This window comes from Tyto alba, unplaced genomic scaffold, assembly GCF_018691265.1.
Source record: "Tyto alba isolate M040663 unplaced genomic scaffold, T.alba_DEE_v4.0 Super-Scaffold_42, whole genome shotgun sequence".
NCBI lineage: Eukaryota > Metazoa > Chordata > Aves > Strigiformes > Tytonidae > Tyto > Tyto alba.
In genome coordinates this window covers 30086585-30105359 of record NW_024881318.1, presented here as the reverse complement: position 1 = coordinate 30105359, position 18775 = coordinate 30086585, and the positions used below count along the sequence as shown (strand labels likewise).

Genomic DNA, 18775 nt, shown 5'->3' with positions numbered 1-18775 from the left:
GCAGACACTCCTGGGGTGCTGGGTACCTGAAAGTACAAGTTTTACTAGGAATAAAAAGATGACACTGAATTTATTGACCTCTTTCACACTAGGACCAAATACTTAGATGCTCTCATATAACCTAAGGTTTTTAGTCACTTTGACCATCTAAAATGCAGCTAGCTTTTTTTGAAACTACAGCACTGAAGTGTGATGGCAAATGCTTCACTTTGGCAGCTTGTCCTCAAGGTACAGGCAGACACAAATGGGCTGCTGCCTAGAGCTTGTTGTACCAGACTCAGCTTTCACTGGGCTATGGCTAGTAAAGTGTCAGTCAGGAGTTCTTGTGCAAGAGGGGCCCAGCTTTTGTTTTTGTATTTTCAACTGTCATAGCATGGCTCAGTTAAATGCTTTTCAGTGTGCTAATACTGGGGATGCAGGGATGGGCTTGGGTGGACAAGGTGGGAAGGTGTGAGGGGGAGATATGCAGAATTTTCAGAATTTCTCACCAGTGGACCACAGCACTGCTTTGCCTTGTCTCCTGCATGGCCAGGACAACACACAGCTGGGACTGCCAAATGTGGTTTAGCTAATGCTTAATTCAAATACTATGAAAATCTTTTATTCCAGCATTTAACAGTATTTGCTCATGTATCTCTTCTCCTTTGATCCTGACTTTGCAAATTCTTTTCTGTCACAATAAGAGGATTTTGTTCTCTCCATGCTCTCTTATGTCATATGTATTGAGCTTCCCTGTTGTGACGCCAAAAGAGCCTCCCTCCTCCTTGCTCACATCTTGCTTTCTGTGGGAAAAAGTACCTGGTGGCAGGAAACTGAGGGAGACTGGTGCTGGGAAATAAAAGCCTCTGTTCCTTTCTTCGCCTTCCTCAGTATAAGAAGTCTTTTGGTATGTATGTGGAAAATGCCTTATTAAAGGATCTGCTTGCTAGAAGCAGCCACGTGCTGTTCTTGAACTATTACAGGTAGTCATATGTCTGAGTGCAAATGAATAACTAGGAAGCCTTAAATTCTGCTGTAGGTTTTGCAGAGTTTTTTTCCAGCCTAGGTTTAAGATAAAAAACCCTGTCTGTTGTAGAATTGTTATCTCTAAATAACTTAGAATTATGCCTTGTGTTGCATAGATTTGCATTCAGAAATTAAAACAAACATTACTTTTCCCTGTATGCTCTTTGGCTACGTATTATAGGAGTTTCAAGTTTAGCTTCTTTTAAAAATACAATCCCTGGGATCATTTGAAAACTGTTGCAAATTAGACCTGTAAAACACCTCTTATTTAATGTCATCTCAAGTATAAACATTAATGGGAGAGATCCGGTAAACTCAGTATTGATGTGGATTATCTCTGTGACCCTGGGACCTCCAAAATCCTTGTCGTGGCTGCGATAAGAAGGTTAACACTGAACTTGGGCAATATTTACACACCAAGTACTTGTTCTTAAAATTCTTGTGTAAACTGAGCATATCTTATATGAACCTGAAGTTTTGAGTCTTTCCAGACGCTGTTAGTAAGGTCATGGCTCCAATGGCTCTTGTGTACGTGGGTTGATTACTAGTTTCAGTAATTATATTGCAGCTTCAGAAATGGTGGCCCTATTTCTAAAAACTTACTCAAATCCAGAATATTGAAATACTTTTATGGTGTCTGCTGATGCTGAGTCAGACTCGGTAAATGCTGCCTGGGCCGTGTTGACTGTAGATGCACAGAGTGCCTTGGGTTGCGCTTGCAGCCCTGTGGTCAGCAGTTGACAGAGCTCCAAGTATTTGCCAACAACTGCAGTTACTGTCTTGGATCAGGGCACATCAGGAAGTTTTTGGAATCCATAACCAATACGCAAACATCCACTAGTCGTAGCTACTGCCTTGTCTGTTCTTCTGTTTCTGCCACGATGGTGGTACATGGGACAAATATTTCAAAGATGAGAGTGGAGCCAAGTTGTATCTAAGTGTAATATGTCAGCTGATGAAAGGTGATTAATTCTCTCACTTCATCAACACTCCCTGGTAAACAGACTTATTTTTGTGAGAAAAATGTGGAATGAGAATATGTAGGAAGTTGCTAGTAAAATGTGACTTTATTTCCATTGAGTCAGTTATGGGGAGAATTTATTCAGATGATTGTCGCATCATACTGAGTGCCAGAATAAGTCTGTTCTTGTATTTGTTCAAAATCAGGTGTGGTAATTTAGGTTTTAATACTACTCACTTCTCCATGCAGTGTTTCATATACACTCTTAGTGTTTCTACATGAAGTAATATCTATAATGAGGGAACTTGGTGTCTTTACACACATGCTCTGTAATTATTGATTGTTGGCTAACAGGGTAGCAACAGAAATTGACAGCTTTTAGGCTAGATACACTGGCATTTTTATTAGTTCTTGTCAGTAGTCCAGACATACTCTTAACAGTCCCTCTTTGAGGGAATATTTGATATTTCTCCTCTTAATTCCAAGTCAAAACCACAAAACTGATGAATTGAATTATGTTATTTTTAGATGGCTTTTTTTCCTGTATGCCTTCTATGTATTGTGCATGTGCCTTGTCCCATGGTATTTGGATCTTTTCAGCTGAAAGATATTTTGTGTCTGCCTGGATCCTGCTTGGCCTTATCAGTGAGCTGGAGGTCTTCAGGTGAAGCCCAGCCCTGCTCACTAGGCCCTATAACTTCCTTTATTGCAGTATTCTTTTCCTTTGAGCTGAACACTATCAAGAAGTTACTGATACAGCAGAACTGTGTTCATTCTTTCATCAATATTCCTAGCCTTCTTACTAATACTTGCCCTGTGAGATAGAAAGACTGAGCTTTCCATCTTCAAACCAAGTTCATTTGTGTGTTGAACTTGGTGTGGCTAGATTGATGGATGCACTCATAGGGTGTTTGTCTGAAGTTGTGGAAAGCTATGTTCAGGGCTCCTGTCAAAGACTGAAGCCTTTGCCAAAATACATTATTGTAGACTAGACTTTAAGGACCCAAGTCTTCAAAGTAGTTTTCTCTGCAGCTTAGTCCTGGGGTCACCTTTATCCTCCAGGTTGTCATTGCTGTTTCTAAGTGTCTGTAACTGCTTATTTGATGTGATAGTGGCTTCAAAGCAACAGTGCTACGTGCTGGAGGGGGAAGGTGTGTAATTAGTCTCATCAGAAGCTGGTGTTGCAAGACACTCCTCCCAACAGAAGCACTGTAGGTGTTGGCACTCCCTGTGCTCTGCCTTTTTGGTGCTCAGATATTCAGTCCAGAAACAGACACTTTGGCCCTGGCAGGAAAGAAACGTGATTTCCTACCTGTGAACTGCTTATGCAGTATCTTTTCTAGAGAGGATCTGGGTTTTCCACTTTTCAGTGTCTACAAATTACTTGTTCTCACCTCTTGGTGTATTTATCTCCCTTTATTGGAGGTTTTCCTAAGCAGAACAACTATTATAATCCCATTATATCTGTCAGTACCTTCATCTACCCTCTGATCAATCTTTGCAAATAATTTTAATGAGGGATTTGAGGCTGGCTGGGGCTACTCGATCTGGGATGTCCTTGTTGAGGATGGGAGGGACCTGTGGATATGTAGATCCAGGACTAGATTGTAAAGCATTGGTGTTCAGGCCAATTCCTAGACTGATACTTATCAAATGGGTTGTATGTTTCTCTGACTCCTACTTTCAGACAAGCTGCCTTTTTTGCTGCTTTGCTTGCAACTGGCGAGTTGTGTTTGGAGGGCAGGAGTAAATGATTGCTTAATGAGTTAAGATAAGCAGGGCATGGGAGCTGTGTCACTGGGGACGAAGGTTCAGTCTGGTATTGGCTGTCACATCCTGACTGACAGGACCATAACCTACCAGGATGGTCAGCTGGGCTCCTCTGATGGCACTTGTCTTCATCTGTGGGGCCCTCCTAGCTGAGGGAGAGCGGTGATGTTTGAAAAGTGGCCCTAGAGCTATGTCACAAGTAATAAAGTGATATATTAAGTTTCAGTGTGGTAACTCATCAATATTTCTTTCTAGGTCTGGCAAGCCAGGACCCCTCTGCAGCAGAGAAACTGTGTCAGGTAGTGGGGGCAGCCTGTCCTGGGTGAGCTGATGGTGATATGTAGGCAACAGCAGCAGTAGAGCAGCCTCCATGGCCAGTTTGCCAGGCTCTGTTTTACCACCTGCATCTCATGCTTGCCTCCAAAATAATGTTTTGGTTCACAGCAAGTGATGACCTGATTACTGTATCTGAGAGCTCATTTTAGAGTGAGTCATGCTTATTCAAGCCACCAGACTTAAAAGGGACTTGGAGCAAGACGCATTTGTTTTATCAGTGTATGAAATTTCTGGGTAATTAGGAAGAGCCACCTTAAAAGCAAAGGAAGATGAGAGATATCAATGCTTGTGGTGATTAAAACTGAACTTACAAAGCTTAAAGCAGCTATATTTGTTAACAAATGTGTGGTAACATCAGCCCAAAATGTGGGTGAGTAGTGTAATTTTTTTTGTGTCCTCAATAAATGCATGTGGGATAATTTCTGTGTTGGTTTGGGGTTTTTTCTGAGGTATAGGCTTCAACGTGTGCATATAATTGTAAAGCCCAGTTTCTTGCTTTACTGTAGTGCCCTTTACTCAAGTTGCTTGTATCAGCTACCAGAAGATGCTTACTCACTTCATGAGGCAGCTGCATCAGGAAGCTTATGAAAACTTGCTCATGGCATGTGCAATCTGTGTGACAGTCAAACTAACAAAGCATCAGACAGTGTGTTTGAGGAGGAGATGGGCCCATGCTTTTTCACCGAGGATGTGCCTTGATGTTTTCAGCTAACTGGCTCGTGGGCTGCTGCAGAAAGTGGCTGGCCCAGCCCTGCATTTCCGTTCCCTCCATTGTGCCCGCACCAGCTTGCCTGCAGGTGCACAGCAGCTCAGAACAGGGACTTGATCTTCATAGAAGCGTGTGTCTTTGTAGCTGTCGCTCTTCAGCAAGGGCTGCCCCTTGTTCTCGATCACTGATGTAGGCACAGGATTGCCACCTCTGACAGGAGAAGTGATGGCAGTACATGAGTGAGAATCATGAGGGAGAGCAGGACCAGCTCTTCTGGCGGCCACTAGCACAAATAAGGTGTCATTTTGGTAAGTGGCTTATGGTGAAGGCTGTTTCCAAAAGCATCACGTGCCATGATTGGAATTCAGCCAGAAGTCACCATTACTGCATGGTCCTTCAGATTCATTGCTAGAAACATTTGGAAGACTTACTGTTTTGCAACCAGGCCCTCTGTACCCTACAAAGAGAGGGAGACCAGTCATGGGGTAGTAGCTGCTAATAATCACGATCGTGTGCAGTTGCTGTACACAGAGCCATCCTTAATAGGCTGGAAGAGTGCTTTTATGGGAGGTGATGTGGTTGCAGCAGTAAGTAGGGGTATGAATACCACAGCTTATTGATTTCATTACAGCCCTCATCACTCCCGTCAGCGGGAGGCAGTTCTGTCTGTTGCAGTCTCATGGGTTCTTGAAGCTGCATCTGGTTCCCAAGATGCATGTGAGATGTTTGCAGTGTGTTGTTGTCTTCGATCTCTACTGCCAAGGCTCTGCTTAACATGGGGCTACATCCACTGCTTCCTCTGAGCTTCTGCATGAGGGTCTTCAAACCCCTCTGAGGATGCCTAAGCTGAAACTCTGGTGGCTCCCAGCCTTATCCCCAGGATGTTTGAGTGCTCCATCCCTCACTCAATCCAGGTGATGGAGAAAGAGCAACACACACTTGCTTTTGAACAAGTGAAACTTGAGGAATTCACCATATGGAGAACAGCATCTTGTTGGTGATCTAATTATCTTTGTACACCATTCTATAAAAGGCCTCTTTTGAGGAGGAGGGATGACTATTCTAATTTCTCTTCCCCCAGTACTTTGCCTGGGTTGTCAGGGGTGATTCTTAGAGCAATTTTACCAAAGTGTGTAACTTGATACGGGTTTCTGTTTGCAGCTATTGTGGATGATGAAAGGCTTTCAGCTGAGGAAATGGATGAGAGGAGGCGTCAGAACATTGCTTATGAGTATCTGTGCCACTTAGAAGAAGCAAAAAGGTAAGTAAATGAAAGCACACTTATACCTGGCCTTTAAGTACAGAGTTCAGGCCTGTTGTGTTTTTGAGCATTGCAATTTTTAATTCAACTTCTTGAATTACTTGGATTAAATTAATGTTGGAATATTATAGCATTCGGTATTAGAAACTAATGCCCAATGTTAAAAGTTTAATTCAAATAAGGATTTAGAAATGATTAAGACAATCTCCTCAGTTATTGTAATGACCAGCTTCAATGAAAGTAGGGACTGGGTACTAATACCTAAGGCCATGGTTTTGCAAGAAGCTGAGTCAGAGGTTTATGTGACTAACGGGAAAGTCTTGTTCCTGGCTCTGTGGTTGTGTTCCCTTTTGGATGCCAGCACTTGTGGAGTGACTCAGATTGTTAATATGGCAGAAAATCACCTGGTCTCTTACTGGGTTAACAATCCATATCACCTCAGTGTTTCGGTGATAAGTGCAGGCAGAACTGTAAGATAAACTGGACTCCGTCCTTCTCCTAGTTCCTCAGACCTACTGGTCAGGAATACTTATCTCTTGAAGTGACAACCTGTGATGAAGCACTGATCTGCAAGTGCACAGGGTTTTTATCACCTTTGTGCAAAAGTACTGTGCTATGCTATGTATACTTCATTCTCGAAACAAATATTCAACAATATTTTCTTAATTACTGAGCAAGGAAGCATGGTGCACCCTTGTGCTTTTAGAGTAGTTTGAAGTGCTGCTATTATCTTATGTAAAAGCATATTTTACATTCAGTCTGTTTAGAATTTTTCAAACATGCCTGTTGTACTCAATTTATTGCCCTGGGCACCACTGGTAAGTGTCTTGCATCTGCTCTGCACTTGATGATGGTGCTTTTAGTCCTAAACTTTAGTTGGATGATTTTTCTAGGAATCTCTGTGGAGAAAATGAAATTTGAACTCTGATTAGTAGTGCAAGCTGGGAAATCTCAGTGCCTTGACAAACCATAGGATCTTTAGAATGGAGTAATCCAGAGTGCTTCAGTCAGGAATCAACTGGAAAACAGTGCCCTGGGCTTTGTTTCCACACCATTCCCCTTACCATCACTGCATAGTACAAATGGTTACCTATTTAGCAGTCTTGGGCAGCTGGCTGGCATGATTTTGTCCTAAGGGCGTTGTTATAAAAATCAGCCATTCTTACTTCCTATTCACTATGTTGTCCCATCTGCTGTATCAAACATCGCCTCCTTTGCTCTTTCTTCCTCTTTCCACTGCAGGATTGTTCCCCATCCACATATTTATGATGGCAAGTGTCTTGTGCTGCCAGAGGGGACTGTCCTGCTCTGCACACCCCTGTTGCCTCCATTGTGCAGTTGCAAGAGATTGCCCGCGGTCAGCTGAGCTCGCTGTGCTGGCAGGAAATTCATAGCTCTTGCTGAGTTAGCTTTCTAGTGAGCTGACTGGTCTGATCAAGGGGTCAGAGGAGGACCAGTGCTGGCAAGAGGAAAGCGATGGGGTGAAGAGAGGAGGGAACATGTCTCTATCTCAGTCATTGAGACCTAGATCAACTCCACCATCTCAGGAAACTTCAGTGAGCAAGGCTTTGATTTTTTAGTTAAGGTTTCTCCTTGGTTTGTTGCAACTTGCCTATCTGCTGGCCTCTGGTGAAATAAGAATAACAATTAGTCTTCAAATCCAGACTTTTTTATTACTATTATTATTTATTTATGTTCCTGGCTTCTTTTCATCCTCCCTCCTTCCCAGGACCACTGTTACCTTGAACCTAGTTCTCTAGTTCATTTGAAACTTCTCCCTTTATTTCACAAGAAAATGTAAAGTTATTTTCACAATTAATGACTTAAATTAACCTCTGTTATGAGTAACCCCCTCTTCTCCCCCATATTTATTTTCATACGGGTTCAAGCCATTAGTAGTTTTCTAGAAGAAACACTCCTTTAGTTCTGCCAGTCTGTGATGGGACTTTGCAGCCAGAGCAGTAACTCCCAGGGCTGTTATACCTGGAAGAATTTCTAGATCTCACTTTGGAAAATTGTATTTATTGGTAATGTTTACAACCAATGCTTGCTACTGCATGAAGTAGAGATGAGTGCTGTGGTTTAAGGAGCCTTGTGCTTCTCCTGCCAAGGAGCTGGTTGTGATGGGTGGAGCTGATGTGGCAGCCTGATGGTGCTGGAAGCCCTTCTGTGCCTCAGCACGCTGGCCCCAGTGCTTGTTAGGGAGGAGACGGTGGTGATGGTGGAGGTGATGAAGGCTCTGGAGGTGCTCTCAGGTGGACAGAGCTGCTATGAGGGAAAAAAAGGTGAGGGAAATTTCTCCCTTCACAGAGAACTGTTGGAATAGTTCCTTTGCACCATGAGACTTTGCCCAAGACTGACTCTTGCTAATATGAGAACAACCTGGCAATGAACATGTATAAAATAACGTGCAGAAACAAACAGAAATGCTTATGTCTCATGGCTGCGTTGTCCCTAGCTCTGTTTCCTCAGGCGGTGAGTTGTGCCATCTTGGGGGATCTGGGCTGGCAGCAGGGACTGATTGGGGTGGCAAAGGTGCATGGCTGCATTTCCCCAGCCCCAACCTGGTGAAACAGCAGCATGAGCAAATGTATCTCTTCTCACTACACAGCTAATGCCCTCTCTTTGTACTTGATTAGGGATGTAACAGGGTGACATGCAGCCTCTGTTCAGTACTTGCACGGTTATAGCATTTTCTTTGTCACGGCAGAACCTGAACAAAACTGGGGAGTCTGGAAAGTGACATAGCAGCCCTGGAGAGAGCAACAAGGTCGTAATTCAAGCTGTGACAAAACAAGACCAGCGCAGGCTTGGGAGACTTGGGTGTAGGGCACAGGCTACTTTGGCAGCACATGGTGGATCCTGCCCTTCAGCAGTGCTGGGGGTGCAGTTTTGCAGGAGGCACCCACTGATGCTGCTGCTGAATGGAGGGGACCCAGCTGGGCACTTTTGCTCCTGCTCCCCAGTCCTGGAGCAGCCCCCATGGGATGCACAGGGTCCTCTCCCTGGATGTGTGCTTGTGGCAGTGGGGCTGGGCTGGCGGAGGCAGGACGGTGCCTTTGACACCAGTTGCAGAAGTCAGTTGTGAAACTGCTGGGAGCTGTGACTGCTGTGTGCTTACACCTAGCAGTGCCTTTCTGGGCAAAACCCAGAGGTGGGAACTGTCTCTGTAATGTGTTCTGTTCCTGTTCACAGTTGCAAGCTTTTTTGCTTCTATAAAACCTGAATGCACGGAGAGAACTTTTTAGTATTCAGGACACTATGGATAACAATGGCAATAGACTGAAATGGGTAAAGCAGGGTGAGTTTTTCCATTCAATTGCTAGCTGCTGAAATGACAGCAAATACTATTTCATCTAATCAGCAGTGTGCAAACACTAAGTGTTTTGGCCCATACTGAAGAGTAATAAATACTAAAATAAACAATAAATAGCAAAAGATCAGGGCAGAGCATGGCTGGGACAGTACTATGTCAGGAGTTATGTTTTTTTTTTCCTCACCATATTTGTAATCAAAACATTATTTTATAGCAGCTCTGTATTTTGAAATGCCTAAGTTAATTAAATGGGTGAAGAATGTGTATTTTCAGCTGCTTTTCAGACCACTGTTTGCACACTTACTTCCTGTAGTTCAGCTTTAATAAAAATTTTCCAAGTTTAACATGAAGGAACCCTGTCACTGTTAGCTGATGCTTTTGCAAATGCCTTCTGTGCTAGGCGCAGTATCTTTAATGTATATACAGCATAGGAAATTGTTTTTTAAACAAAATGAGCAGGCTTGTAATATCTGCAGGGGTCAGTAATGTTTGAATAGTGTTATCTTTGATATTGGAGAAAAAAACATTTTGTATTTTGTCTTATAAGGTTGCTGACCCCTTTCTCTCCAGAACTACACATCTGATGAATCAAGATTTTGGTTGCCATGTGTCATTTATTACTTTTGTCTTTAAGGAAAGTTTATGGCATATTTAAAAAGAAAAAAAAAAAGTAGATAAAAATGGGTAGTATCCAGTATCCTTGAACTCCTGAGAAGAATAAAATCAAGAATAACCAATTATGAGTAGGAATTTTCTCACTTAAAGCAATGTAGCTATGTACACCTCTAACAGAAGCTCTCCAGACATTACAGCAAAACATTTCCAGTATTGTTTGGGAAATTCTTCTGTTAACAAAGGCTCAAGATGGGCATGAGCAGCTGTGTCACAAGCCCTAATATCTTATTGGATTAGGTTAATTTTAATAGGTAAAATTTACCACAATATCCTCCTTTCCAAAGGTTATCTTTGTAATACCCAGAACATCAGATTCTGCCTTGAGTTTGGCTTTTGCTGTTTCTTGTCTCTTTGCAGATGTGCAATTACTGCGTGGTACATGATAATAAAGATTTGAGGGATTTTAAACCATGATTGAAGCTTTGGAATATAATGCAAATCAAGTTTACAGTAAATCTGTTGTGGCTGGCTAGGGTTATAATCATTTGTAATTAAGCAGACACTATTTCTCTTGGCTTCTTGGAAATGATACCTTCTTATGCTAAGCTTGAATCTGAATCATGGGATAACTCATTTTATTAACCTTGACTCTCTGCATGAAATAAAATATACTTTGTTTCACAAAGTATATACTGCACTTTCGTAACCAGAATGGTCAATTTGTCTTATTTCTTTTTACTTTTCTTACTCAGCCATTCAATACGACAGGAACTTGTCTGAAACACTGAAGTTTTAGGTTCACTGTTAGGACAATGAAGGCACAGTGAAGGAAAACTATCCAGGAAATTTATTTTGAGAAGTCATTTTTTATTTTTTAAAATGTAAATCCTCATTTTTCAATTTATTTACAATAGAAAATCAAATCATCCCTTTCAAATTCCAAACCCTGCATCCTTCATTGTATTGGTTTTCATTAAATTGGTTTGCAATGGCTAGTTGCAGTATTGGTCACTGAAGAAATGGCAGTTGGAAGCTGCTGTGTAAAAATGTACATGCAGTTTAATGTACTTAAAAGGTTAAACTCTGAAGTGTTTAATTGGCTTCAGTTAAAGCTAACAGTTTTGCAGTACCATAGAACTACTGAAAGCTCAAGTTGTTCCAGTTGTAGGACTCTGGGACCACGGAGGGTTGTTCTGGAGCCCAACCCATTCCTGGTGAGATACAGGAGTCCAGGCTTGCTATTACAAGTGAATTCAGCCAGGTTTCACACTGCTGTTTCACCATGAGCAAAGCTGTGGCAACTGTGCAGACCTGGCAGCTCATGAGTGAGTTAATGTTACTCAAATGCTCTATTTTAAGTCCACTTCTTTCAGACTACAGGAAATCTTTAAAGCTTCGTGCTTAGAGGTAAATGCATAAAATTGTAATACAGCCGTACTAGCTGACTATATCCAGAAAATGTCAAGATACTTCTTAGTAACTTGTTTGGTATAGGTTTGTTAAAAAAAATATATATCTTCTGGGATCTACTGACACATTGTAGGTTATGAATTTTGGCTCATCTCCTCACTCTATATTAAACCTAATAAAGCACCAGTGAACATGTCTGGCAGCAGCTCTGTAGAGGCCAAATGTTTGAAATTAGGGTGGTTCATGTGGTGAAATTCTTGGAAGAATCTTACTTAGTTAGGATATGCCCATCCCTGAAATAGCTGAGTCCACACAGAAGAATTGATCAGCAAGTATATTTGCTGTTTCATGTCTTGATCCTCAAGAGTACTTACCTAGCAGACGGACTGCCAGCTATTGAGTTGAACAGTTTTTTGTTCCAGATAGTTATACAATTGTGCAGATATACCAGAGTTTTCATATGCAGGTGTCAGCAATATCAATCAAGCCAATAATTGCTTGGATAAGTGATATTTGCATATGAAAAGTCTTAATAGTAAGATCTAAAGCAGAGAGAAACCTTTGTGCTAGTTTCTGTACAGGATGCATTGACCTGCTCACTGGGATGTTGAGGTAATTTGTGCACATGTTATGGGTCATTGCTCAGTGTGTATAGTTGCAGAATAATGCTGCTGAGTAATGATGGATGTGACCTTTGTTTTTTGGAGACTAAACCATATGGCACTTATCCCATAGCATACACTGAAACTAACAGTACGGTCACTTCAGAGCTGGTTCTCTTTCCCAGAGTTTTCCACCTTTCTTTAAGGCACAACTCTCTTGGAAAAGGAATTGTGATACTATGTGTTTTTTTTTTTTTTTTTTTAGTACAAGTGCGACAAATTTGAAGCTAATTCATGCTCTGATATATAGCATTCAAAAAGCTTTGTTATGTGGTCATGTGTCTATTTGCTTTGGACTGGAGGAGGAAATTACCAGGGCTGATGGAATCTGCTTTTTAACAGCTCCCTTTCAGGAGTGTACTTTTCACATGCTGAGATCCTCCTTTCCCAACTGCCATGTCCTGGAGAGCTGTTGATCTTTGGAAGAAGTGTTTATTCAGGCTCTTGCAAAAAGTGCTGTAGGGAGATGTGAATGGCTCTTCATAGATCAGAAGAGGTGAGGCAGCAACTTTACATGGCCGGCTTTATTGCACCACTTTGCATAGATTGCTGCTGGTGAGGAGTCCAGAGGTATGTGCTGGTTGGATCTCACTGTATTGGAAATAAAGAAATTGCATGTTCACAAGAAATGTGCTTCTAGAGCAGGAGGTTTTTGCTATAGCCTTGTGGATGCTAGAAACCCAGGTTCCTGCAACTAGCTTAGGATCTCCAGTCACAAAGTGGTAGCTAAAACTGGTCCAGTAACTGTTCAGATTTGCAAAAAAAAACCATGTGGCACCATACCTCTAGTTCTGGATTGGAAAAACAACCCAGGGAGCAGAGAAGTCAGGGCTCATTGAATGTGTTGGTGTAACCTCGTACTTGGCTTTTGCCTTCTAGCTACTACAGACAAGCACTTCATAGGATAAGGCAGCTGCTGAGCAGTGTAAGCCTGGGTTCCCCTAAAAATCACTTTTGTTGCAAATATTTCAACAATTCACTGACTGGACAAGGAGCACTGAGAGTTTGTACCTCTCAGGTGTGCATTAATGCTCGGAAGTGGTTTGGCTGTTGATGTTGCTCACTATAGACCATGTGAATCTTGTGTTAGTAGATACAGCTATTGCAAAAACCACAGTGTCCCCCACCATGAGATGAGTGGCAGCCCTCTGTGAGGGACTTGGTTGCTGACAGTTAGGACTCGAGAAGATGCCTTTTAAAACAACACATGGTCAGACTTATAACCAAGCTGATCAAGTGTGGTTTTGTGCATGCAGTGTGTAGTGCTTTTGATTGCTGTTGGTCTCAGTGCTTTAAGAAAGATGGCTTTCTACTCACCTGGATTTAAATTCAATGATCTAAGAGGTGGGGTATAGTAGTGTCCCAGAGTTACTAAGAGCATGTATGCACCCTGCAGGATCTCAGATATTTGTAAGACCACATCTTCTTGATGTTCTAGAAACACTGTCATTTGAAGTTGATAGTGTGATAGCCTCCCATAATTGCTTCTGTTATCCTTTGTTGACAGCCGTAGAGACAGGCATGTGCAGGCCTCTTTGTGGGGCAAAGTAAAACCCTCAAATTCTCTCCACCTCACTTGAGGTAGAGAGGGCCATGGAAATGGCTCTCAGTATTCCACTGTTTGCTTGTTTTCCAGATGCTCATGTTTCGGTCATCTCTTCATTCCCAGATTTAACACTGACAGGGGAAAGGTGTTTTTTAAGCCAAGTAATTGTTTGGAAAATTTAAGTGATGCATCTTTTTTCAACAGAGTTCAGGAGCTGACGTGCATTCTTGAATTAGTACAACTTAAACTAATTCAGTCGCATGTGCAAAGGAATGTTTTCTTTAAAACTCAAAAAATATTCTTTGCCAAGACTTTTATTTAGCACTCTCAAATCACGTGAGGTGGTCAGAGGACCTCTTAGATACCAGTGCATGTATAGATGAGTAAATCCATGGAATTATCAGTTTTTCTTTTGTAAAAAGAGAAATAGTAGCTCAAAATATCCTTGCTGTAATTGCCTCACACTGTATGCATTCAGAATTAACTTTGTGTTAGCTGCAAAATAGAAGTGAGATAGTGGTTCTCTGTTTCTGCAGTGGCAGCAGGGCGTAGTCTTGACCACTTGAATGTATTCCACTGTTTCTACTGCATGCTAGCATCATTCTTGACAACTGAGGCCTGAGATTGGTTTCAGAATTAGAGACTGAGAGCTGTGAATGGGTTTTGAGTCTGGGGGAAGGGCTGTGAATGAATGGAGCTGCTCTCGAGCTTGAAGCGCTAGGGAGGATTTCACATGGCTTCCAGTGACTATAAATGCAAGGCAGGTACTGGCTTGGAAGCAGAGACCTCCACTAGATGTAAGTGTAACAGCTTAAAGGGGAAAGAATCTCACAGGCTGGGGTTTATTTTTTCAATTCGAGTTGAACAGAGAAGTGTTAACAAGTGGGTTGTTACTGTGACATTGAGTATGGATTTACTCTGGCAGGATGATGGTTAACTGCATGTGTAGTTTTCCGGCTACCCAGAGGATAAACAGCTAGCCTGCGCTGGGATGACAGGTCATAGATTTGCAATTGTAAAGATGTGCTATAAGTGTCTTTGGTGCAGAGGTAGTTTACTTGCTTTGTGAGGCAGCAGAAATGAGAGCCAGGATTGTAATCCTGACTCTTATTGCTCCCACCTGGGTTGTTAAAGATTTTGGATTATTGGTGGTACATTCACCCAACAAGGGAAGTGATAAAGCTAGTCTGACAACTCGAGATGTTCTGCCACCTATAGCACATTAACTATTTCTGAAGCTTGGATACTATCAAAGTGAATGGGAGCATTAAAATATCTGGGGTGGTAAGTAAGAGTGTAAAAGAAACTCTTATGTATGAAATTGCCTTAACTCATACTTTTCATTACCCTTATCATTCTGCTCCCTAATATTTTGCCTATTGTAGGGCCAAAGGCAGAATTTGTGCATGAAGGTAATAAAAGCTACAGTGACTCTTGCAGCCAAGCACCCCTCACTGCACAGAAATTTTCCTGCTATGATACAGTTACACTCAAGGCACTGGTGTGTTTGTTTCCCAATGGAGGGAATAGGGAGAAGCAGTGGGAGTAAGGAGAGAAAGGGACATGATTCACTGGAGTTTTACAGGAAGTACCCTAGACTGGAAGCTTAAAAGTGGGAGGAATTTGTAGAGAGCCATTGAATGCAGGGTATGGGCCCTGGCTGCTGCTCCTGGGCTGCAAGGCTGTGTGTGTGGATGGAGGATGCTGCTGCATGCCAGCCACCCTTGCCCACAAGGCACCCTGTCCCTGGTGTTACTGAAAGTATCAGAGCATGAAATGCATCGTAAGCCACACTCTGTGTCAGGAGTGTCTTTAAAGCTTGGCTGTCAAACAGGCTGCTCTAAGGTGGGTAGATAGCATGATTTACATCAAATATCTACCTACGTGTTGTGCCACACCTCTTTTTCTCTGTTAAAGAAACATAGGAATGAAATAATGCAGCATCAGTGGACATTTAAAGTGGGAACATCTTCATTTCCTGACAGTTTTCAAGCTTCAGATTGCATCACCTCCCTTGCTGTGGTCCAGGCAAAGCACACTACACTTTACCCCAGCATGTCTGCGTTTACGTGATGTACAGACTTGGTCATGTGGGATTTGCTTTGCAGCATGCTTGGGGGAGTGCCAGCCCTTGGTCTCAGCTGCACTCTCTTTGCTGGAACAGAGTTCAGTGGGATTCGTGACTGAAGTCAGGTTTTAGGGCTTCCCGTTTTTCTGATGCACATCTACAGAATAAGGAAGCGTCAACCTGTTACACCCAGTAACTCTTCTTGAAGCACACTTTCTTCAACTGCTTTCAGAAACAGAAATCAAAGCTCTTTATGTTGAACATGAGCTGTTAATAAAGGGGGGGAAAAGTGGATTTTCTGCTTTATAAATTATTGGCAGCACTGAAAGAGCTACCTGTTTGCAGGTTCGGGGATTTTTAATAGCATGCTTTTACAGTTTTTTCATATCTCATGTTTATATCACCTTCCCCTTGTTTTCTTCCCTGAGAGTGTTGAACTAACCCTGTGATTAGCATAATACTTAATACTGGGATGACGACTATCTTTTTGGGGGGAGAGCTTATACTTTAATTGAAGTCTTGGTAAATGCAAGAATAAAATATTGAATGATATCAACGTATTTCTATGTTCAGTTTATAAAGCTGATGGATACTCTTAATATTCTTGCTGTTTTCTGTCCCCACAGAGAGACCTTCATCTGTCTCTGCTACATAAATTTTCTCCACTTCCTCAGGTCAACGTGGTATCACATATTGTATTTCTTGCTGAGAAGTAACAGGAGAAAATATACTTTAAAACAGGAATTTATTCCAGAAGGTGTTATTTACTTGTGGGTTTATGCACCCTTATTACATTAAGGAGAAACTAGGAGTACAGCAAGTCTTCTCAATATTCTTCTAGCATTTTGTGTTCCTTTTAAAAAGCTGTTTATTGTCAGAGGAAACTGTAAGAAAGAAAGATGGTGTCTACTTGAGTTTTCAATGCCTGAAACTGGCAGGGACTAACCCATTTGCTGTGGTGGTTACTGGCTGAGATTGCAATGGTATTTTCAATGCCATTAGTAATTATTTTGCTTCTTAAGAAAACATGCTAAATAGCATTTTCAAACCTTTGTAAAAATGTCTAACAAAAGATTGAACTTGTACATTGCAGTGCACAAAAAAAACTAGGAAAGCAGGGGTAACTGGAGGATTTAACAAGATTGACCTTTAATAACCTGAGATGCCAAGGAAGAGGCAGTAGACTATGGGTGCTGAACTGAGACCTCCTCTGAAATCTGTAAAGGGCTCCTGACATACTGAGCATTCACTGGGATCAGCAAAGGAGTTATTTGTATTTGCTCTACTTTTTGAAAGTGAGGCCAAAATCTGTATGTTGACAAAAGATTGCATCTGATGCAGTTTTTGTTTGGATTTTGTTTAGTGAAGAAAGAATTGGATCTGTCCATTTCTAAAGACTTTTCCTTTCTTGTGGTTTGGCATTAGATTTCAAAATACAGGGTTGAACTCTGCTCCTGTTTCAGAGGCTTCCTAAAAACATTGATACCTACATTGTAGTGCAAAATTTTTATCAGTCTCTTAGTTTCCAGCAAGTTCAAAAATGCAACATGCATGCAGTGCTTCTGACTTATACTGATGTCAAGATCCATGTGTTGCAAAAGAAATCACTTCCCAGGGCAGAGTTCACAGGGGTCTCTGGTTATTCTATGTTGTGAACTGGGTGACACTGGAGGAATCGTATCTTCTGTGAAGACCCTGCATAGCTGGTGCGTTAACAGGATTAGATTAATAATTAATGCTGAATGTATTGTGTGGCCTTTCATGTAATCCAGGATGTGAGTAAAGTGACGGTTACTAAAAGCTGTCTCTGCCTGTACGTACCAAAGGCTTACGGTTCATCATCAGCAAAAAAGAATAAGAATTTTGTAGAATGTTTTGTTTTTATCTGAGTCTTTAACCTTCATTTTCTTACAGGAATGACAGAGAGTAAGGCTGAGAGAAATTGTGAGGACCATTTGGGAGTTTTCAAGGATGAGCAAATTCCTTCTGTCACCTTTCTCTCCCCCCCCTTTGCCCTGCAATTGATGAAGATAAAACTGGTATGAAAATGGGTTTCTGCCTTTCCAGAAGGCTTTAAGAACACTACACCAAAATAACCCTTTTTTTTTTTTTTTTTTTTAAGCAAGAGAGTGACAGAATAAGATGAAACAAACAATTTTTGTAAACTAAATGCTATGACAGCTTCCTGTCCTTTTAGCAGGCATGAAAACCAGTCCAGTCTCTTGAAAAGAATATTGATCTGTTGGGTGATGTGTGTGCTAAGAAGGTACCTAGGAATGACTTCCTCTTCCTGGCTTCAGGTCTCCCACTTCTCAGTTTCATTTAAGAGATGGGTGGACAAGGTTCCTGACCTTTCTTCACTGGTCACTTTCTTTTTTTTAGCCATTTGTTTAGCTGGGATGTGCAGCAGTAAGACAGAGCAGGCATCTTGCAAGGGTTGCATGGGTTTGCTTGAGGATCTGTAACAGAGCAGTGGAAGCAGAAGCTGCAGCTGGGATTTTCCTCATGCTGCTACAGAAGAGGAATGCCTGCTCTTTTCAAGACTGGCTGAGCAAGGATTTGGGGAAAGGATGTGCAAATTTCTTAGCTGAACTGAGTGTCCAAATATTTAACATAAGGTATTTAGATTTGAGTGCTGCTATTAAAATGTGTCTAGTGTAAAATGTCTATCACCTTGAAGTGAATCATTTCACATGGCTGCCTACTAGTAAAACTTCTGTCTGGGGAGCGTTAGAGCATGCAAGTGAAACAAGAAAACATCTTTGTTTAGAAGCACAGCTTTGATAATGTCTGATAAAGCACTTTCTAAAATAACAGTTGTTAGAGGTTTTGCACAATACTGCTTTCATCCAATTCTGACATTTGAACATTGAAATACTATTGAGTCAGTGTTGCAGAATGTTTTCATGATGACCATATTACTCAGAGGAGTCTGATCAAGGAGCCAAAAAACTGAATAACCCCAGGCATTTTTTTCTCCTGCTGTATCATCTATTGGAAAGTTTCTCTCAAGGCACGCATTCAGAAATTGTGATGAAGTACCCTGACATAGTATGTCCTAGAAAGTGGCTTAATAAGTTTAAAGTGCAGTTCTGACTCGAATAGAGGTCATGTTT

At 41.6% G+C, this 18775-nt stretch overlaps 1 protein-coding gene across 4 annotated transcripts in view; it reads left to right on the top strand.

Moving 5' to 3' along the window:
* IQGAP2 (IQ motif containing GTPase activating protein 2) overlaps positions 1-18775 on the top strand; it is a 130803-nt gene that overhangs the window by 15900 nt on the left and 96128 nt on the right. For all 4 annotated transcript variants that reach the window (XM_033009105.2, XM_033009104.2, XM_033009103.2 and 1 more), the window contains exon 2: positions 5943-6042. In XM_033009105.2, the coding sequence (XP_032864996.1) occupies positions 5943-6042 (100 nt within the window). The remainder of the gene's footprint in view (positions 1-5942; positions 6043-18775) is intronic.